The sequence below is a fragment of the Bos grunniens genome, chromosome 3, assembly GCF_055505025.1.
Source record: "Bos grunniens cultivar Pamir isolate PY7600 chromosome 3, Bosgru_T2T1.0, whole genome shotgun sequence".
NCBI lineage: Eukaryota > Metazoa > Chordata > Mammalia > Artiodactyla > Bovidae > Bos > Bos grunniens.
The window spans coordinates 39,389,706-39,413,360 of record NC_141167.1 but is presented as its reverse complement, the minus strand read 5'-3'; the positions used below and the strand labels follow the sequence as shown (position 1 = coordinate 39,413,360).

Here is a 23,655-nt window from a genome sequence, read left to right as displayed (position 1 = left end):
CTTTACAATCAGCATTGCGTATCCCTTGTTCCACATCCACGGATTCAACCAGCTATGGTTTGTGTAGTACTACAGTACGTATTTGTTGGAAAAATAAAGCTCAAGTATAGGTGGATCCTCGCAGTTCAAACTCATGTTGTTCAAGGATCAACTGTACATTCACATAGTTGTATAACTGTCACCATCATTCATTTCCAAAACTTTTTTTTATCTTGCAGAACTGAGATTTTCTGTCTGTTGAACAGTAACTCCCTATTCACCTCTCCTCCCAGCCCCTGGTGACTACCTTTCTATTTTCTATCTTTATGAATTGACTACTTTAAGCACCTCACTTGAATGGAATTATATAGTATTTGTCCCTTTTTGATTGGCTTTTTCACTAGCATAATGTCTTCAAGGTTCATCCGTGTTGTAGCATGTGGAATTTCTTTCCCTTTAAGGCTGAATAATATTCCCTTGTGTGTGGTGTGTGTGTGATTGTGTGTATTCACACACAGATATATATATATATATGCCAAATTTGTTTTACATATTCCTCTGTCCACAGACACTTGCACTGCTTTCAGCTTTTGGCTGTTGTCAGTGATGCTGTTATGAACACGAATGTACAGATGTGTCCCTGCTTTTAGTTCTTTAGGGTATATGTTCAGAATTGGGATTGCTGGATTATATGTTAATTCTATGTTTAATTTTTTGAGGAACTGCCAAACTATTTCTATAGCAGCTGTACCATTTTACAGTCCTATCAGCATAAGAGTTCCAGTTCTGCATCCTGGCAAACCCCTGTTTTCTAGGGGTTTTGGGGGGGTGGGGTGGGGTTGATAGTAATCATCCTAATGACTTGTGGTGTTATCTTGTGGTTCTGATTTGCATTTCCCTAATATTATTGATGTTGAGCATCATTTCTTGTGTTTTCCACCCACTTGTATATCTTTTTCAGAGAAATGTCTATTTGAGTTCTTTGCCTGTTTTGACATGCCCCTTTTTTAAAACCAGTGAAAGTCACTCTGTCATGTCTGACTCTTTGCGACTATACAGTCCATGGAATTCTCTAGGCCAGAATACTGGAGTGGGTAGCCTTTCCCTTCTCCAGGGGATCTTCCCAACCCAGGAATCAAACTGGGGTCTCCTGCATTGCAGGCAGATTCTTTACCAACTGAGCTATCAAGGAAGCCCTGATAAAACCAGGTTCAATTCCTAGATTGGAAAGATCTGCTGAAGAAGGGATAGGCTACCCACTCCAGTATTCTTTGGCTTCCCTTGTGGCTCAGCTGGTGAAGAATCTGCCTACAATGTGGGAGACCTGGGTTCAATCCCTGGATTGGGAAGATCCCCTGGAGAAGGGAAAGGCTATCCACTCCAGTGTTGTGGCCTGGAGAATTCTGTGGCCCGTATAGTCCGTGGGGTCACAAAGAGTCGGACACGACTGAGTGACTTAAATTTTTTTAAAACCAAGGTAGTAACCACAAGAGATACTTATTTATTACTTTATAGAACTACCAGAGATAGATCACTTTTAATTGCTAATTAATACTGGTAGCAGATGAATAAATACTTTCGGAAAATATTTGTATATATAAACATGTAATCAAGTTTTGCCTATCCTTTGTGCATTTCATCCATCTCTTTCTGTTTCTGTTAACACAGTCCTAATCCATTTAACATCATCTCATGTTTGTGCTACTGTTGGTTGTTTTTTCAAAAAGGTAAAAGCATTTAGTGGGTGCTTAATTTGATAATTTATATCTTGACACTGGGCCCAGTTCTAACAGAATGGTAAAAATAGATGTTCATAAATTCCTCTAGTAGTTTGCTCTTCTTTACCTCTTCTTTAGCACCTCCCCCTCAATTCAACAAGGATTTATTGGGATGTGAAATCTGAGTTTCCCTGAGATTGTGTGATAGTGGATAAATCACACCAAGTCTTCCCTATTGGATGAACCAAATAATCTCTTAGGTCCCTCCTAGTCTTGTCTGGTAAATGTCTTTATGATTTTTGTAAATATTACCAGCTTTTGGTCATTAGATGCCTGAATTATCTGAAAACCACGTTACCCACAATAAACCATGTTTTTAGATTTTCACTGAAGAGAGGGGAAGATAACAGTCTAACTCAAATTACTTTCTTATTTACTATCATATATCTCCTTGGGCTTCTTCTTAGATCAATGTCAGACCTAACTAGAAACCTTTTAAATACAAGCATTTAGTTTTCTAAGAGTTAGCCATCACTCATAAAGCAATATAGTATTTTGAGCAGTTAATGTCAGGGTGGGGTTTGTTTACTTCTGAAAAGTCGTATTGCATCTTAACAGCATGTAAAAACAAAGGCTAAAACTGTACTGTGTACTTTTAGTTTTTGATTTCTACTTTTGAAGTTTTATGGGCTTCCCTTGTGGCTCAGCTGGTAAAGAATCTGCCTGCAATGCCAGGGACCTGGGTTTGATCCCTGGGTTGGGAAGATCCCCTAGAAAAGGGAAAGGCTACCCACTCCAGTATTCTGGCCTGGAGAATTCCACAGACTGTGTAGTCCATGGGATCGCAAAGAGTTAGACACAACTGAGCAACTTTCATTTTCACTTTCACTTTGAAGTTTTATAAATACAAAAACGTCTCACACACCTGAATAGGGTAATATATATTCCAAAACTAAATATGTGTATTTTTTTGAATTAAATGCCATTTTTATTTAGTTTTCTAAAAACTAAAAGCCTCTGTTCACTTGCTTTATTGAGAATTCACATTAAATTGATTTCAAGTGGACTTCTAAAAGATATGAGTAATTCTTCAAACCAATTTAGTTAATCTTAAGAAATAATGTTATATGTTAGGCTAATGTAAATATAATAGCAAAATTAAATGAACTATTCTAGATAAACTTTTGTATTTAACATTTATTGCTGAATAATTTTTATAAATTGTCTATTTCTTCTATTTTTGCTCCTGTCACTTGTTCGAAATTCAGTAGTCAGTTATTTATGAATAGTCATTTTTTAGGATCTATGATTTTTTTTGTTTTCTGTAATATAAGCTATAATAAATTTTTTTCTTTATGCTCAAATTCTCTAATATTTTAAGTAATTTAATTACTTTTTCTTGGAGATTAGGAAGATACTTTTAATGCTGCGTTTGTCACTGGGAAAACTAGTTTTAATTTATATTGACCTTTTTCTCCTTTGAGCATTTAGTCTGCTTTCAATAAAATGTTGATGACTGCTCTTTAGAAGACAGCTGTACGAAATAAAGTATTATAAATATTCAGCTTTCCTTTCTAAGCTTTGTCACCAACAGCTGGGCATCCAGTTTAGCAGAACAGATTTTGCACAGAGAGAGCCTGGCATGTTCCTGAATCAGTATAGTGAAGGAGACAAAAAAGTAGTTTCTTATGGATTGGGGACTTATAAAGACATAGAGCATCTGTTCCTCAGTTTAGTCATAGTCTGGTTGCACTGAATCATGTTTAAAGCTAGAATAATGTGTAAAACTTTTTCACCTTGCTCATACCTTTATTTTAATATCTAGTGTATTATTTTTGCAAATAAAATGCTTTCAACATCTCCATTGAAGGTATGTAAATGATTTTGCTCTTGTCTATAATTTTTCGTTAGTGATATTTTAAAACACACAAAGATACTAATTTTTTACTAAGATTATTTTATTATATAACTTTAATGTTTGAATTGTATGATAGTGCATATATATACAACTCATATATGAAAATCCATTTAAATATTTAATTATGATTTCATCTTGATATATGCTATTAAACAGTTTCCTCATTGTGAAAATTGCTTTCTTCATAGGTATTCTACTTTAGTTGGTGAAAGTAACTTAAAATGGAATCTTTGTTTATACAGATTACTCTTAAATACTTGGCTATTTGAAGCATATTAAATCTAAGATGTCTTTAAATATTTTGTTTGCAGTGTTAAAAGATCACTGAAATTGGATGGTATGTTAAAAGCAGATGTAAGTATTTACTTGTGAATTTGTAGTTGCATGATAACATAATAAGATTGTATTTTTATTTTTTTAACAGCTAATTTTCTCTTATACTAAATGTAAGAAGTATCAGAAACTCCTGTGACATAATTGTTATTGGCACACCTTTTTCTACATATAAAGTTTGTAATATATGGAAATTCCTTGCAGGCTTGATATTTTTATTTAAGCGACAAATTATTTAGAAGCCTTAATGAAGTAATTTAGTAGAAAAAAATGCTTTGCAACTTAAATGCAGATAAATAAAAATGGAACAGTGACAGTGCTTTAATCTACATTCTGTAATCTGCTAAATTGAAATAAAACATTAACAACATTTTTATATCAAAAAGGTACCTACCCCCTCACCTCACTGACATGATTAAACATAAAATACTAGCACTGTAATAACTTTCACCATGGTTATCACAATAAGAATAAAATTGTACTGTTGCTGTAACATTTTATAAATCTTGTCGTAGCACATTCCCAATACCAGCATATCATGACATATGCTAGTTTAGTATCTGTTTATTATCTTTTCATACCAACAGTGGATCTAGATACAAACACTAATACTAGCATACTTATGGCCTTAGTAATTTTAAATGCAAATAAATTGGTGAGAAAGTAAATTAAAATAAATAGCTAGTCAATAAATGGGCTCCTATATGAGATCCCATATGAGAATGCCATTTCAACAAATGGGTTTTGTATGGAATTTCTCTTCAGAAGACTGGTATTCAACAATTTACCATTTTTAAAACTTCCTAGATGCTTTTCTAAAAAATTTAAACAAAGGTGGCAAAATACTGCATTGCCACTAAAAAAATCATTAGCGGTGTAATTAGCAATTTAAAACACCATTATCCAACTTGTTCGGTACAGAATGCAGCTGTGACTGTAATTTTGCATCTGTTTCTTTGGTCAGAATGGTGTTTTGGTAGATGAGTAGTCCAGCTTGAAATGAAATACAGTTCTTCTCTGCCCCAAGACTGTTCTTTGGGAGGTGGTAACACCATTTGAATGAAAGAGAATGGCCATTTAGGAATTCATCCTTTTCATAAAGTACAGTTGTCATGGATAGCTTTCTATCTAATTTCTTTCCAGATTAGGATGTATCAAGGTAGCCAGTGAAACAGTGAATATCCTGTATTAGAAAAATACATTGTTATGTTTGGCCCAGTTCTGTACCTTTAAACCAGTTGACAGTACCACATGGCCACCGACTGCTAAATGCAGATTCCTTAAATCCTAGCTAGGGCCTTCAACATTTCTATTTTCTAACCTATTTCTAATATTTATTATTATTTCTGATATTTTCAGCTTTTGTACTTTTGCCTCATCATTTATTTGCAGCTCTGTCTTAGATCTCACAACTTTTGCTCTGGCGCTACATCTAGGCTTCTCTCCTTAGCTATATTTATGCATCTGTCTACTCCAGTAATTAGCCCTGAAGCAGCCTGGTTCCCAAGAATCTACCTATATGCCAGTGATTCCACTGAGGCTGCCTTAGCCCATGCAAAGGAAAATCAGACATTTAAAACATCACCTATAAGTCGTCTACTACTACTACCACGACGTCGATTCAGTCATGTCCGACTCCATGCAACCCCATAGATGGCAGCCTGCCAGGCTCCCCCGTCCCTGGGATTCTTCAGGCAAGAACACTGGAGTGGGTTGCCATTTCCTTCTCCAATGAATGAAGGTGAAAAGTGAAAGGGAAGTCGCTCAGTCATGCCTGACTCTTAGCGACCCCATGGACTGCAGCCCACCAGGCTCTTCCATCCATGGGATTTTCCAGGCAAGAGTACTGGAGTGGGGTGCCATTGCCTTCTCTGACCTATAAGCACCTAATTGCTTTGAAGCTACAGAGGAACTTGTAGAAACTTTGTGCTCATTTTGCCTTACCAGCATGATGCTGAAAGAAGACAACTGTGGTATTGAAGGAAAGGAGATGGCTCTTAAATCCTAGTTGGTTGAAGTGTAGTCTGTTCATCTTAAACATCTAGTGTTTGCTCTCCCAGAGATGTTTGGAACTAGCAAATCCCAGTGTTCCCAATGTGGCTATGGACCTTCATGAAGATAATGCTCCATGATGTTAGGGCAAGTCTGCAAAAGTAATTTTCCTTATGATTCCCCTAATAGGAGAAACTGAGGTATGGCTCATCCCCTGTGATCCTCCATTTCATATATAGTGTGTATACTATAAGTACCACTATTTGCTAGTCCTCCCAAATTGTTGAGGGTAGTGAGGAGTGATAAAGATTTTGATTTCTCAACACCTACAGTATTGGGGTTGCTCAAGTTATTACCCTTCAAACACTGTTTTTAGATGAATTTTCAAAGACAAAGTTGAATTATTTATTACAAGTAATTTGAAAATTATTCATTACAAATAACTACCAGTGGCAGTTCAGATGAATTTGTAGGGACAGCTGTAACCTGCTCATATACCTAGCCAGCTTGAGCTAATCTCTTTCAGGCTACCTCAGAGAAGGAACTGGAGAACAGATGCTGCAGATGGGAAGGGAAGGAGCATACTTCCTACCAGATCAGATCAGATCAGTCGCTCAGTCGTGTCCGACTGTTTGCGACCCCATGAATCGCAGCACGCCAGGCCTCCCTGTCCATCACCAACTCCCAGAGTTCACCCAGACTCACGTCCATTGAGTCAGGGATGCCATCCAGCCATCTCATCCTCTGTCGTCCCTTTCTCCTCCTGCCCCCAATCCCTCCCAGCATCAGAGTCTTTTCCAATGAGTCAACTCTTCGCATGAGGTGGCCAAAGTACTGGAGTTTCAGCTTTAACATCATTCCTTCCAAAGAAATCCCAGGGCTGATCTCCTGCAGAACGGACTGGTTGGATCTCCTTGCAGTCCAAGGGACTCTCAAGAGTCTTCTCCAACACCACAGTTCAAAAACATCAATTCTTCGGCGCTCAGCCTTCTTCACAGTCCAGCTCTCACATCCATACATGACCACAGGAAAAACCATAGCCTTGACTAGACGAACCTTTGTTGGCAAAGTAATGTCTCTGCTTTTGAATATGCTATCTAGGTTGGTCATAACTTCCCTTCCAAGGAGTAAGTGTCTTTTAATTTCATGGCTGCAGGCACCATCTGTAGTGATTTTGGAACCCAGAAAAATAAAGTCTGACACTGTTTCCACTGTTTCCCCATCTATTTCCCGTGAAGTGATGGGACCGGATGCCATGATCTTTGTTTTCTGAATGTTGAGCTTTAAGCCAACTTTTTCACTCTCCACTTTCACTTTCATCAAGAGGCTTTTGAGTTCCTCTTCACTTTCTGCCATAAGGGTGGTGTCATCTGCATATCTGAGGTTATTGATATTTCTCCCGGCAAAGGCCAACTTAATAGGCATTCTGCCAGAGGAATGGCAGTGCAGATTTAGGGGAAGTTTGCTGATTGGGACATGCATACCCAGTCGAAATTACTGCATTACCATTAGTAGGATACTCCTAAGTCTGATTATTCCCATTATCTCATCTCTCTGAGACAAAACTTTTCCTGACTCCTGAAATTAGAAAGAACATTGGATTTCAGGGCTTTAGAAAATATGACAGCTCACATTCTGTAGGCTCACTTATTGGTCTGGCTCATGTCTGCTCCTTTCTCCTCTCCTTCCCTCCTCTTCCCCTGCTTTTTTCCTTACCTTTTTATTACGTAAATTTTTGAACATACACTAAAGTAGAGACAATAATACAATGAAGTACCATGTAACCATCACCCATCTTCCGAAAGTATTAACATTTTGCTATTTTTGCTTCAACTATCTTTATATATGTATGTATATATTTACATATGTGTGTATGTATCTGTATATTTTTCCCTGGAATTTTACAAATCTCACACATGTTATTTCATTAGAATATTCTTCAGTATGAATTTTTAACAGATAATGACTTCTTTCATAACTATAGTGCCACTATCATAACTTATAAAATAAGAAGTAACTCCTTAATAATATCTTTTACCCAGTCCATATTCACATTTCTATGGTTGTTTTAAAATGTCCTTTTTTATTAAAATCAGGATCCAAACAAGATTTCCACATTGTAATGGTTTTTATGTATCATAAGTCTTTTTTTTGCACCAAGTCTTTTAAAATCTTTTAAAATCTCACTTTTTTTTTTTTTTAATCTCACTCTTTTTCTTATAATTTATCTTTTGGAAAAAAACTGAAATATTTTTTCCATAAGTGTATTTCACATTCTAGAGTTTATTGTTTTCTTGTATTCTTTAGAAAAGTGATTTCTCTATTCACATTTCTCTATTTCACAATTCACATTTCTTCACATTTCATATAAAATGTCATTAAAGCTAGAGGCTTGATTAGATTCTGGTTCATATTTTTGCTAAGAATGCCTCATAGGTAGTCTTTGTATTTCCTGTTGCATCACTTCCACAAGTACAAAGTGGTCTTGGTTTCAAGTGTTGCCAGCCTGATTCACCCATAGTAAAATTCTCAATCTTTTAATGTTTTTTTTAATTCATTGATGATTATTTTATAGTTCCTTATTTCACTACAGTTACCAAATACTGATCCCTTTTTTGCCTTTTGGTTTTGGAGAATTCTGATTATAGAGAATGAGCTGCCTACTGTACAGCTTCAGTAAGTATCAACACAAGGCTAATATTGTTTCATATATGCTCCAATGCATACTTCAGTATCCCCTGTACTAGATTATTTGAAGCAAATCTCAAACATCATCCATATCATCCATAAATACTCCAGTAATTATTTTTAAAAGATAGACTTTAAAAAAGGTATAATAGTATTATACCCCACTTCCACCTCTGCTATGATCTCTGCAAAAAAAATCTCTATGAAAATTAACATTAATTCCTTAAGTGGACATCTTTGCTCACATTCTCCCAATTATCTCATATACCTTTTGACAGTTCAATTCTTTTAAATTTTAGCATTTTTTATTCACATATAATGTAAAATTCATAATTTAAAAGTATACACCAGTGATTTATTATGTACTCATTACATTGTGCAGTCATCATCACTATCTGATTTCAGAACATTTCCACCACCCCAAAAACAAATCCATACCTATTAGCAGTTAGTTTCAATTCCCTCCTCCTCTCATTCCCTGGCAACTACTAATTTATTTGCTGTTTCTGTGGATTTGCCTATTCTGGCCATATTATATAAATGGAATCATACAATATGTGGCCTTTGGTGACTGACTTCTTTCATTTAGCATAACATTTTCAAGTTTTATCCAAGGTTTATCACATGAACAGTACTTCATTCCTTTTTATGGCTCAATCTTATTCTTTTGTATGGGTATATCACCTTTTGTTTTTCTGTTCCTCAGCTGAAGAATGGGCTTGCATTCTTCAGTGCTGCTAGTGGTGAAGAAACCCCCTGCCAATGCAGGAGACACAGGTTCTATCTCTGGGTTGGGAAGATCCCCTGGAGGAAAGCATGGCAACCCACTTCAGTATTCCTGCCTGGAGAATCTCAGACAGAGGAGCCTGGCAGGCTTTGGTCTATAGGGTTGCGAAGAGTCAGACATGACTGAAGCGACGTAGCACACACATACAGCTGAAGGACCTTTGAGTTGTTTCCACTTCATTACTATTACAAATACTGTATATAACATTCTTGTACAGCATTTTGTATGAATGTGTTTTCAGTTTTCTTATATACCTGGGGTGGAATTGTTGAGTCATATGGTGATTCTAACTTTTTACAAAATTGCTAAAGTCTTTTCTACAGCATTTTACATCCCCACTAACAGTATGTAAGGGTTCCAGTTTATCCACATCCTCCTCAACATTTCTTATTATCTGACTTTTTGATTCTAGCCATCCTACTGGGTGTGAAGTCATATCCTGTTGTGGTTTTCATTTGCATTTCCCTGGTAATATTGAACATCTTTTCCTGTGCTAATTGGCCATCTGTATATTTTCTTTGGTGAAATATCTTCAAATCTTTGCCCATTTTTTAATTGGGTTGTCTTTTTACTGTTGAGTTGTAAGAATTCTTTATATATTCTCAACACTGTTACCTTATCAGATATATGATTTGCACGTACTTTCATCAGTTCTGTGGATTGTCTTTCTTGATAGACTCCTTTGATACACAAAAGTTTAAAATTTTGATGAAGTCCAACTTATTTTTTTCTTTGATGGCTTGTGCAACCTATAGTAATGCCAACTTCCACTATATTTCTTTCTAGGAGCTTTATAGTGTTTAGCACATATGTTAAAAATCTAATAGATAATAGAGTTCATTTTTGACATGGTGTGATATTAGGGGCATGTAGTTCATTTGTCCTAGCAATGTTTGTTAAAAAGCTATTACTTCCCCCATTGAATGGCCTTAGAACTCTTATTGAAGATTAGTTGACTATAAATATATTGTTGGGGGCCGGCGTGAGGTACTCCGCCCGTGGCAAAGGTCATGAGGAAGGAGGCTCGACATAAGCAAAGGCAGGATCGAGCCTCAGGAGTACCCCTGGAAATCCTCGAGCATCTACCCCCATAACCAGAACCTGCCTACTTTGCTACTTTGTGCTCTCACCTACACCTCTGACTTTACGGGGGGCTGTCCCCCACCACCTCTTTTGGAGAAGGAGTTAACTTAGAGCTCATGTTAATAATAATTCCTGGGCGTGATAGGAGTGTTTCAACCTACAAACTCCTCAAACTCTACAAACCTACAAACTGCCTGACAGGCTTGTCCGGCCACATGTGATTGCTCACAGCCTCCCAACTGTGAGAGGCACGAGATGCTTTAAACCTTCTAAAAACAGGTTCCTTAGAAAAGTTAGAAAACTATTAGTATAAGTATAATGGGCTGATTAGAAATTGTATTGGTGAAGGGTTTTTCATTTGTTGAGCCAATGTTTGTTGCTAAGTCTCCACATCCCCTGCCCTTACACACATTAATGAATATATAGAAGAAATAAGTATTAACCTTTGATATTAATCACGTTAGACCTTAGGCTAAGTAAATTCTTTCCTTAACTAAAACCCACTACACCCTCACCCTATAGGAATGTAACTTTATTTGGGTGGCGTCTGTTTTAAGAATAATCACCCCTGGAGAAATAAGTGTCCTTGTTGACTGACCGCTGTCACAAGGAGAGGGTCATAAATTGTCAGCAGGCCCCCTGGCCAGAAGATGATGTAACACCCCTAAGACCTCTGTATACATTTGTATGAAGCACCTGACTTTGATAAAAGTCAGGACTGCTGACCCCACGTGACTTTTGCATAACATCTCAGTGTATAAAAGTAGACCATGGAAAATAAAGAATTGGGATCAGTTTCTCAAAATACTGGTCTCCCCATGTCGCGCTCTCTCTTACACTCTGGCTGAGTCTCCATCTGGAGCGCAGAACCCGCCACGCTTACTAATTTTGCCTGGGCTTCTAAGATCCGACCGGGGAGGCCTCAGTATCTCCTCTCCTTCGGGAGAACAGAAGGATGCCTGCGGCCTACATAAGTGGTGCAAGCTTCTTGTCTTGAAGTTTTATTGGTCTCCCGCGTAAACCAAGCTACTCAGCCTCTTTTCTCCACTGAATCTTCCTACTGAGCTATCCTCATTCTATTACTCTTTACATCTTTAATTAATATCTAATTGAAGCTATTGTATCCTGATCCTCGCCGACGCCGTCCACGCTTCGAATTCCCTGGATCAACCGGGGCTGGACCCCGGCAATATATGAATTTATTTCTGGACTCTCAAGTCTATTCCATTTGTCTACACATCTGACCTTATGCCACCACCATGCTGTGTTTCAAAATAAAAAGTTTTTTAATTACTATAAATTTGAAATTAAGAAATATGAGTCTTCCAACTTTGTTCTCTCTGTTGCAGAGATTGGGCTATAGTTTTCTTTTAAGGTATTCATCTGGTTTTGCTATCAGAGTAATGCTGGTCTCATAGAATGAGTTAGAAAGTGTTCCCTGCTTTTTTATAGAATTTGAGAAGAATTAATGTCACTTCTTTAAATGCTGGTAGAATTCACCAGTGAAGCTCTCTGGCGTTACAGTTTTTTTTTCACAAGTATTCTGAATTAATCTAATCTGTTTTCTTGCTTTTAATGTGTTCCAGTTTTCCATTTCTCCATGATTCAGTCCTGGTGGGCTGTGTATTTTGGGGAATTTGTCCACTTCATCTAGATTAGCTAATCTGTTGGCATACAATTGTTCATAGTATCCCCTTATAATTCCTTTTATTTCTCCAAGGTTGGTTGTAATATCTTCCCCCTCATTCCTGATTTTAGTAATTTGAATCTTATTTCTTTCTTGGTCAGTCTACATAAAGGTTTGTTGGTTTTTTTTTTTTCCCCCCCCCCAAAGAACCAACTTTTGAATTCATTGATCTTCTCTTTTTTCTTATTTTCCATTTCATTTGCTTTCTCCTTAATATTTTTTTTCTTCTAGTGTCTTTGGGTTTAGTCTATTCCTTTTCTAATTTCTTAAGTTGAAAGCTTAGGTTATTGATTTGAGAGCTTTCTTCTTTTTTTAATGTAAGTGTTTAAATTTTTCTCTGAGTACTACTTCCATCCTATAAGTTTTTATATATGTTATGATTCATTTTCATTCTCTTCAATATGTTTTCTAATTTCCATTTTGATTGGTTGTCTAGGAGTATGTTATTTAATTTCTATAAATTTATTTTCCAAATGTCTTTATGTTTTTAATTTGTAATTTTAAATTCTGTTGTGATTAGAAACTATTCTTTATATGATTCTAATTTTTTTCACATTTACTGAGTGGTTGTTTTTTTTTTTTTTGCTGCTTAACATATCTTCTGTCCTGGCTAATATTACGTGTGCACTTGAGAAGAATGTGTATTCTGCTATTGTTGGATGGAGGGCTCGATAGATATGTGTTAGGTCTAACTGGTATATAGTATTGTTCAAGTCTTCTGTTTCCTTGCTGATTTTTTTGTCTAGTTGGTCTATCTATTATTGAAAATGGGGCATTGAAGTTTCCGCTATTATTTTTCTTTTTCTTCCTTCAGTTCTGTCAGTTTTTGCTCCTTGTATTTTGGGGCTCTCTTGTTAGATGTGTGTGTGTTTATAAATTTTTTATCCTCTTTTCTTTCAGTATCAGTACGTCTTTATTCATTGAGTTTTCTTGGCGAGAAGAGGAAAGGGAAAAAGGATCAGCATATAGCAGAAACATAATAGTAAACCTATTGCAGAAAGGAAAGAAAGTATCTAGTACAACCAAGAACACACACTGCTGATAGAGTCACCAAAGGTCAAGGGAGCTCAGTTTTCTCTAGTTCAGGAATGAGAAGAAGGAATCAGGGAAAGAACAGAGGATCAGGCTATCCTTCCTTCCCTATAAATTCAAGAACTGGCACAAAGCTTTGGTGTCTAGTAGTAAAACATGGTGGAGAAGGCAATGGCACCCCACTCCAGTACTCTTGCCTGGAAAATCCCATGGATGAAGGAGCCTGGTAGGCTGTAGTCCGTAGGGTCACACAGAGTCGGACACGACTGAAGTGACTTAGCAGCAGCAGCAGCAGTAAAACATGGAGTTGTTAATTTGTCCATCTCTTATTAAACATAAATTTCAACTTAAGTTTTTTGTATCTGCATAAAGGCTCCTGAGTGACTTAAATATACATTCATCTTCCTCTCTTGGTTTCCCACCCCTTCTTTGTACATGAAAGCCTCCCATTTCTCCTCTCTTAATAGGAAATTAAGTAGATTTGGTTCATTCATATGCCAATGTAAGTTTTGGCATGAATCATATCAAGGAGTAGTCTTGACTCACAAGGTTTGGCACAAGGAATGACATTCCTAACGTCTTCAGGTTATTTTACACAAATCATTCAAAAGTTATGGAGATACTCAAGAATCACATGAATATGTCTATGTAAGGTAGGAGTCAAGCTTTTAGGAAAAATCTGGTTTAAAACAGGAAATAGGGAAAGGAGAAAAAAAGGATGACCCAAGGCTTTCACTTTTTTCCTCTTTGTTGTTTTTGTTTAGTTGCTAAGTCATGTCTTACTCTTTGTGACCCCTTGGACTATAGCCTGCCGGACTTCTCTGACCATGAAATTTCCCAGGGAAAAATACTGGAGTGAGTTGCCATTTCCTTCTCCATTTCTTCAACTTAGTGAGATATAATTGATCAAAATGTAAGATATTTGAAGTGTACAATGTGGTGATTTGATTTATAGATTGTGAACATGTATATTCATTGTGTGTACATATATGTGTGTGTGTCTTTTTTATACACACACACACACATTGTGAAAGGATTGTTCCCATCAATTAATCCATCTATAACTTCAACTTTTTCTTTTTCTTTTTTGGTAAGAACATTTAAATTCTACCCTTCTAGCAGATTTCAGTTACTATATAATAGTGTTATTAGTTATAGTCACCATGCTGTCCATTAGATCCTCAGACCTTATTTATCTTACAATGGAAGTTTGTACCCTCTGTTCCTCCATCTCCCAGTGATTAAAAACCACTTTCCTACTGTCTGTTTCTGTGAATTAGACCTTTTTATTTTCTTTTTTTAATTTTATTTTATTTTTAAACTTTACAATATTGTATTAGTTTTGCCAAATATCGAAATGAATCTGCCACAGGTATACCTGTGTTCCCCACCCTGAACCCTCCTCCCTCCTCCCTCCCCGTACCCTCCCTCTGGGTCGTCCCAGTGCACCAGCCCCAAGCATCCAGTGTCGTGCATCAAACCTGGACTGGCAACTCGTTTCTTACATGATATTTTACATGTTTCAATGCCATTCTCCCAAATCTCCCCACCCTCTCCCTTTCCCACAGAGTCTAGAAGACTGATCTATACATCAGTGTCTCTTTTGCTGTCTCGTACACCGGGTTATTGTTACCATCTTTCTAAATTCCATATATATGTGTTAGTATACTGTATTGGTGTTTTTCTTTCTGGCTTACTTCACTCTATAATAGGTTCCAGTTTCATCCATCTCATTAGAACTGATTCAAATGTATTCTTTTTAATGGCTGAGTAATACTCCATTGTGTATATGTACCACTGCTTTCTTATCCATTCATCTGCTGATGGGCATCTAGGTTGCTTCCATGTCCTGGCTATTATAAACAGTGCTGCAATGAACATTGGGGTACACGTGTCTCTTTCCCTTCTGGTTTCCTCAGTGTGTATGCCCAGCAGTGGGATTGCTGGATCATAAGGCAGTTCTATTTCCAGTTTTTTAAGGAATCTCCACACTGTTCTCCATAGTGGCTGTACTAGTTTGCATTCCCACCAACAGTGTAAGAGAGTTCCCTTTTCTCCACACCCTCTCCAGCATTTATTGCTTGTAGACTTTTGGATCGCAGCCATTCTGACTGGCGTGAAATGGTACCTCATAGTGGTTTTGATTTGCATTTCTCTGATAATGAATGATGTTGAGCATCTTTTCGTGTGTTTGTTAGCCATCTGTATGTCTTCTTTGGAGAAATGTCTATTTAGTTCTTTGGCCCATTTTTTGATTGGGTCATTTATTTTTCTGGAGTTGAGCTGTAGGAGTTGCTTGTATATTTTTGAGATTAGTTGTTTGTCAGTTGCTTCATTTGCTATTATTTTCTCCCATTCTGAAGGCTGCCTTTTCACCTTGCTAATAGTTTCCTTTTTTGTGCAGAAGCTTTTAAGTTTAATTAGGTCCCATTTGTTTATTTTTGCTTTTATTTCCAATATTCTGGGAGGTGGGTCATAGAGGATCCTGCTGTGATGAATGTCGGAGAGTGTTTTGCCTATGTTCTCCTCTAGGAGTTTTATAGTTTCTGGTCTTACGTTGAGATCTTTAATCCATTTTGAGTTTATTTTTGTGTATGGTGTTAGAAAGTGTTCTAGTTTCATTCTTTTACAAGTGGTTGACCAGTTTTCCCAGCACCACTTGTTAAAGAGATTGTCTTTAATCCATTGTATATTCTTGCCTCCTTTGTCAAAGATACGGTGTCCATATGTGCGTGGATTTATCTCTGGGCTTTCTATTTTGTTCCATTGATCAATATTTCTGTCTTTGTGCCAGTATCATACTGTCTTGATAACTGTGGCTTTGTAATAGAGCCTGAAGTCAGGTAGGTTGATTCCTCCAGTTCCATTCTTCTTTCTCAAGATAGCTTTGGCTATTCGAGGTTTTTTTGTATTTCCATACAAATTGTGAAATTATTTGTTCTAGCTCTGTGAAGAATACCATTGGTAGCTTGATAGGGATTGCATTGAATCTATAAATTGCTTTGGGTAGTATACTCATTTTCACTATATTGATTCTTCCAATCCATCAACATGGTATATTTCTCCATCTATTAGTGTCCTCTTTGATTTCTTTCACCAGTGTTTTATAGTTTTCTATATATAGGTCTTTAGTTTCTTTAGGTAGATATATTCCTAAGTATTTTATTCTTTCCATTGCAATGGTGAATGGAATTGTTTCCTTAATTTGTCTTTCTGTTTTCTCATTATTAGTGTATAGGAATGCAAGGGATTTCTGTGTGTTGATTTTATATCCTGCAACTTTACTATAATCATTGATTAGTTCTAATAATTTTCTGGTGGAGTCTTTAGGGTTTTCTATGTAGAGGATCATGTCATCTGCAAATAGTGAGAGTTTTACTTCTTTTACAATTTGGATTCCTTTTATTTCTTTTTCTGCTCTGATTGCTGTGGCCAAAACTTCCAAAACTATGTTGGATAGTAATGGTGAAAGTGGGCACCCTTGTCTTGTTCCTGACTTTAGAGGAAATGCTTTCAATTTTTCACCATTGAGGATAATGTTTGCTGTGGGTTTGTCATATATAGCTTTTATTATGTTGAGGTATGTTCCTTCTATTCCTGCTTTCTGGAGAGTTTTTTATCATAAATGGATGTTGAATTTTGTCAAAGGCTTTCTCTGCATCTATTGAGGTAATCATATGGTTTTTATTTTTCAATTTGTTAATGTGGTGTATTACATTGATTGATTTGCGGATATTGAAGAATCCTTGCATCCCTGGGATAAAGCCCACTTGGTCATGGTGTATGATCTTTTTAATGTGTTGTTGGATTCTGATTGCTAGAATTTTGTTAAGGATTTTTGCATCTATGTTCATCAGTGATATTGGCCTGTAGTTTTCTTTTTTTGTTTGATCTTTGTCAGGTTTTGGTATTAGGGTGATGGTGGCCTCATAGAATGAGTTTGGAAGTTTACCTTCCTCTGCAATTTTCTGGAAGAGTTTGAGCAGGATAGGTGTTAGCTCTTCTCTAAGTTTTTGATAGAATTCAGCTGTGAAGCCGTCTGGACCTGGGCTTTTGTTTGCTGGAAGATTTTTGATTACAGTTTCCATTTCCGTGCTTGTGATGGGTCTGTTAAGATTTTCTATTTCTTCCTGGTCCAGTTTTGGAAAGTTGTACTTTTCTAAGAATTTGTCCATTTCTTCCACGTTGTCCATTTTATTGGCATATAATTGTTGATAGTAGTCTCTTATGATCCTTTGTATTTCTGTGTTGTCTGTTGTGATCTCTCCATTTTCATTTCTAATTTTATTGATTTGATTTTTCTCCCTTTGTTTCTTGATGAGTCTGGCTAATGGTTTGTCAATTTTATTTATCCTTTCAAAGAACCAGCTTTTGGCTTTGTTGATTTTTGCTATGGTCTCTTTTGTTTCTTTTGCATTTATTTCTGCCCTAATTTTTAAGATTTCTTTCCTTCTACTAACCCTGGGGTTCTTCATTTCTTCCTTTTCTAGTTGCTTTAGGTGTAGGGTTAGGTTATTTATTTGTCTTTTTTCTTGTTTCTTGAGGTATGCCTGTATTGCTATGAACTTTCCCCTTAGGACTGCTTTTAAAGTGTCCCACAGGTTTTGGGTTGTTGTGTTTTCATTTTCATTAGTTTCTATGCAAATTTTGATTTCTTTTTTGATTTCTTCTGTGATTTGTTGGCTGTTCAGCAGCATGTTGTTCAGCCTCCATATGTTGGAATTTTTAATAGTTTTTCTCCTGTAATTGAGATCTAATCTTACTGCATTGTGGTCAGAAAAGATGCTTGGAATGATTTCTATTTTTTTGAATTTACTAAGGCTAGATTTATGGCCCATGATGTGATCTATCCTGGAGAAGGTTCCATGTGCGCTTGAAAAAAAGGTGAAATTCATTGTTTTGGGATGAAATGTCCTATAGTGCCAGTGCCAGCGCCAGCCGGCAAAGTCGATCAGGTCCCGAGAACGTGCACGGCGGGGCTAAGAAAGAAACTAAAGCAAGAGACTACAACAAAGATGGGGTCGAGAGGTTCAGACACGTCTCCACGAAGGGACGCAGTCTGACACCAACTTTATTCAGTATCTCATATTTATACAGAGGAGTGTGAGAAAGACAAGACAGTTGACTTTTTTTCTTGGTTGTCCTATACATCTTACAAACAGTCACAAGAAATCTTGAGAGCATGGGAATGGCTCCCTGTTATTATTTCTTCACCAGATAACATTTCTCTGTGCGTTGTAAGTTTGCACAGAACTCCAGGTGTCTGCAGTAAATAAGTGCCTAATTTCTGGGGTGGCGGGACAGAGAGCTATGTTTGCAAGCAAACCCTCAAGGACTGAGGCAGCTCCCAGAGCTGTGTCCTTCAAGCAAAGGACCCCGTTCTCATGGGCAGCTCCCCGCACTATAGATATCAATTAGGTCTAACTGGTCTATTGTATCGTTTAACGTTTGTGTTTCCTTGTTAATTTTCTGTTTAGTTGATCTATCCATAGGTGTGAGTGGGGTATTAAAGTTTCCCACTATTATTGTGTTATTGTTAATTTCTCCTTTCATACTTGTTAGCATTTGTCTTACGTACTGTGGTGCTCCCGTGTTGGGTGCATATATATTTATAATTGTTATATCTTCTTCTTGGATTAATCCTTTGATCATTATGTAGTGACCATCTTTGTCTCTTTTCACAGCCTTTGTTTTAAAGTCTATTTTATCTGATATAAGTATTGCCACTCCTGCTTTCTTTTGGTCCCTATTTGCATGGAAAATCTTTTTCCAGCCTTTCACTTTCAGTCTGTATGTGTCCCCTGTTTTGAGGTGGGTCTCTTGTAGACAACATATGTAAGGGTCTTGCTTTTGTATGCATTCAGCCAGTCTTTGTCTTTTGGTTGGGGCATTCAACCCATTTACGTTTAAGGTAATTACTGATAAGTATGATCCCGTTGCCATTTACTTTATTGTTTTGGGTTTGAGTTTATACACCGTTTTTGTGTTTCCTGTCTAGAGAATATCCTTTAGTATTTGTTGGAGAGCTGGTTTGGTGGTGCTGAATTCTCTCAGCTTTTGCTTGTCTGAGAAGCTTTTGATTTCTCCTTCATATTTGAATGAGATCCTTGCTGGGTACAATAATCTGGGCTGTGGGTTATTTTCTTTCATCACTTTAAGTATGTCTTGCCATTCCCTCCTGGCTTGAAGAGTTTCTATTGAAAGATCAGCTGTTATCCTTATGGGAATTCCCTTGTGTGTTATTTGTTGTTTTTCCCTTGCTGCTTTTAATATTTGTTCTTTGTGTTTGATCTTTGTTAATTTGATTAATATGTGTCTTGGGGTGTTTCGCCTTGGGTTTATCCTGTTTGGGACTCTCTGGGTTTCTTGGACTTGGGTGATTATTTCCTTCCCCATTTTAGGGAAGTTTTCAACTATTATCTCTTCAAGTATTTTCTCATGGTCTTTCTTTTTGTCTTCTTCTTCTGAGACCCCTATGATTCGAATGTTGTAGCGTTTAATATTGTCCTGGAGGTCTCTGAGATTGTCCTCATTTCTTTTAATTCGTTTTTCTTTTATCCTCTCTGATTCATTTATTTCTACCATTCTATCTTCTAATTCACTAATCCTATCTTCTGCCTCTGTTATTCTACTATTTGTTGCCTCCAGAGTGTTTTTAATTTCATTTATTGCATTATTCATTATATATTGACTCTCTTTTATTTCTTCTAGGTCCTTGTTAAACCTTTCTTGCATCTTCTCAATCCTTGTCTCCAGGCTATTTATCTGTGATTCCATTTTGATTTCAAGATTTTGGATCAATTTCACTATCATTATTTGGAATTCTTTATCAGGTAGATTCCCTATCTCTTCCTCTTTTGTTTGGTTTGGTGGGCATTTATCCTGTTCCTTTATCTGCTGGGTATTCCTCTGTCTCTTCATCTTGTTTAAATTGCTGAGTTTGGGGTGTCCTTTCTGTATTCTGGCAGTTTGTGGAGTTCTCTTTATTGTGGCGTTTCCTCACTGTGTGTGGGTTTGTACAGGTGGCTTGTCAAGGTTTCTTGGTTAGGGAAGCTTGTGTTGGTGTTTTGGTAGGTGGAGCTGTATTTCTTCTCTCTCCTTTCAAAGACTTGGGTTGCTTTTCTGGGTGCCTTATGTCCTCAGCCGGCATTCAGAAGTTGTTTTGTCGAATTTACTCGGCGTTTAAATGTTCTTTTGATGAATTTGTGGGGGAGAAAGTGTTCTCCCCGTCCTACTCCTCTGCCATCTTAGCTCCTCCTCCCCTTTTTATTTTCTTCACATGTAAGTGAGACCGTGAAGTGGTTTGTCTTTCTCTCGTTGCATTTCACTTAGCATAACGTTCTCCAGGTTCATTCATGTTGTCACTAATATCAGAATTTCCCACTTTAAGAAGAGCAGCCTTAAGATGATGTTTCAGATCCCTTTGGCTGCTGAACAATCCTCTGAAAGATACTTCATATTTTTTTTCTTTTTTGATACAAAAGAAATTTGTATACAATTAAAACCCAAAAGCACATTTGGAATGATCAATACATTACATTTACATAGTCTGAGTCACATAACAGTCACCAAATCATTAGCTGTCAAGCTTTACAAATCTCAGACAGATATTTAAATGGAAAATTAGCAAATGAAAAAATATTCAGTGTTATTCATCATTGAAAATACAAATTAAAACCACAAAGTGATAACCATTCCCACTCACTAGAATAGCTAAGTTCAGTTCAGTCACTCAGTTGTGCGTGACTCTTTGTGACGTCATGGACAGGAGCACGCCAGGCTTCCCTGTCCATCACCAACTCCCAGAGCTTGCTCACACTCATGTCCATCGAGTTGGTGATGCTATCCAACTATCTCATCCTCTGTCGTCCCCTTCTCCTCCTCCCTTCAATCTTTCACAACATCAGGGTCTTTTCAGATGAGTCACTTCTTCGCATCAGGTGGCCAAAGTATTGGAGTTTCGGCTTCAGCATCAGTTCTTCCAATGAATATTCAGGACTGATTTCCTTTAGGATTGACTGATTTGATCTCCTTGCAGTCCAAGAGACTCTTAAGAGTTTTCTCCAACACCACATTGCAAAAGCATCAATTGTTTGGTGCTCAGCTTTCTATATGGTCCAACTCTCACATCCATACATGGAGAAACCAATGGCTTTGTCTAGACGGAACTTTGTTGGCAAAGTAATGGCTCTGCTTTCTAATATGCTCTCTAGGTTGTCATAGCTTTTCTTCCAAGAAGCAAATGTCTTTTAATTTCATGGCTGCAGTCACCATCTGCAGTGATTTTGGAGCCCAAGAAAATAAAATCTCTCACTCTTTGCATTGTTTCACCATCTATTTGTCATGAAGTGATGAGACCAGATGCCATGAACTTAGTTTTTTGAATGTTGAGTTTTAAGCCAGCTTTTGGAGTGTCACACCACTTCAATATTTTTGCCATGAGAACCTCATGAACAGTATGAAAAGAACAGCTAGATAGCAATATCAAAACAGAATGACTTTAAAAACCAACACAGCAACACCTAAAACAATCTAAAGGTTGGTGAGGATGTGCAGGATTTAGAGCTCTCATTTATTGATAGCAATTTAAAATGATATAAACACTGTGGGAAAGGAGTACATCGAGGCTGTATATTGTCACCCTGCTTATTTAACTTATATGCAGAGCACATCTTGCAAAATGCAGGGCTGGATGAAGCACAAGCTGGAATCAAGATTGCCAGGAGAAATATCAATAACCTCAAATATGCAGATGACACCACCCTTATGGCAGAAAGCAAAGAGGAACTAAAGAGTTTCTTGATGAAAGAGGAGAGTGAAAAAGCTGGCTTAAAATTCAACATTCAGAAAACTAAGATCATGGCATCTGGTCCAATTACTTCATGGCAAATAGATGGGGAAACAATGGAAACAGTGAAAGACTTTATTTTCTTGGGCTCCAAAATCACTGCAGTTGGTGACTACAGCCATGAAATTAAAAGACACTTGCTCCTTGGAAGAAAAGCCATGACAAACCTAGACAGCATATTAGAAAGCAGAGCCATTACTTTGCTAACAAAGGTCCGTCTAGTCAAAGCTGTGGTTTTTCCAGTAGTTGTGTATGTGAGAGTTGTACTATAAAGAAAGCTGAACACCAAAGCATTGATGCTTTTGAACTGTGATGTTGTGAGAAGACTCTTGAGAGTCCCTTGGACTTCAAGGCGATCCAACCAGTCCATCCTAAAGGAGATCAGTCCTGAATATTCATTGGAAGGACTGATGCTAAAGCTGCAACTCCAATACTTTGGCCACCTGAAGCGAAGAACTGGCTCATTTGAAAAGACCCTGATGCTGGGAAAGATTGAAAGTGGGAGAAGGGGATGACAGAGGATGAGATGGTTAGATGGCATCACCAACTAGATGGACATGAGTGTGAGCCAGTTCTGGGAGTTGTTGATGGACAGGGAAGCCTGGCGAGCTGCAGTCTACGGTATCACAAGGAGTCAGACACAATTGAGCGACTGAACTGAACTGAAACACTTTGGAGAACTATTGAGCCTTTATTTTATGTATACAAAATAAATCTACAGCCATCCTATAGCCTGGCAATTTTACTCCTGGACTTTCCAAGTAAATAAAATCATATAGCCACAAAAAGACATACAAGAGTGTTCTTAGCATCTTAATTCATAATAGCCCCTAACTGAAAACAGTTGAGATTTAGAACTCTTTTAGGAACCTTAAGCCTAAATTGTGAAAAATCCCTGAGACAGCTGGTATTTTAAATTTTCTAATGTAATTCCATAAGTACTAGTGATGCATAGTGTCTTAGGTGCATCATTCCAATAACTGGTTTAGCCAGTATAAGGTTATAAAGAATTGTCTCTATTAGCTACCCTAGTTTTTCTTTTGCTTCTGGTTGTCCAAATACGTACAGTACCTGTATTTTAAACATTTCAGTGATAGCATAGGCTAATATTTCATAATAATAGTAGCAGACCCATTGTATACCATATTTCATCCTGAAAGAACCCTAAGTTGGTACTTTTTAGACTGTTTATAATAGGTAAAAATCAATAACTCTTTTTGGTAGAATATGCTTTAAACAAGGTGATGAAGCAGGCTACAATTTGTGAAAGAACTTGAGAAAGGATGTCACATATATTTGAAATTATGGAGTGAACATTCATTTCTTTTGTTCTGGGCAGAAAAATCAATGCTCAAATTTTAGTTTTGCTAATATACAAGGTTTGACCTCCTTACAAAAAGTACAGTAACATTTGGACTAAGTAGGCCACGTCCTTCGATGTTTGTGGTTTGGCAAAATGGAAATTCTTAAATGGATTCTAGGATCATCTTCAGAGTGTAAAAATTAGGTTAAACTTCGAGAGAAATAGAACTTAAAGAAGTATGATTCTGGAGTTTCCCTTGTGGCTCAGTGGTAAAGAATCCACTTGCC

At 37.1% G+C, this 23,655-nt stretch overlaps 1 protein-coding gene across 28 annotated transcripts in view; it reads left to right on the top strand.

Annotated features, from left to right (window-relative positions):
* Positions 1-23,655, top strand: part of ITGB3BP (integrin subunit beta 3 binding protein) — a 106,857-nt gene that overhangs the window by 16,779 nt on the left and 66,423 nt on the right. For all 28 annotated transcript variants that reach the window (XR_015160182.1, XR_015160180.1, XR_015160176.1 and 25 more), the window contains exon 2: positions 3,927-3,969. Coding sequence is in view for 9 of the 28 variants with exons in the window: in XM_086390342.1 (XP_086246468.1) it covers positions 3,927-3,969 (43 nt within the window). In the remaining 19 variants the exon portion in view is untranslated. The remainder of the gene's footprint in view (positions 1-3,926; positions 3,970-23,655) is intronic.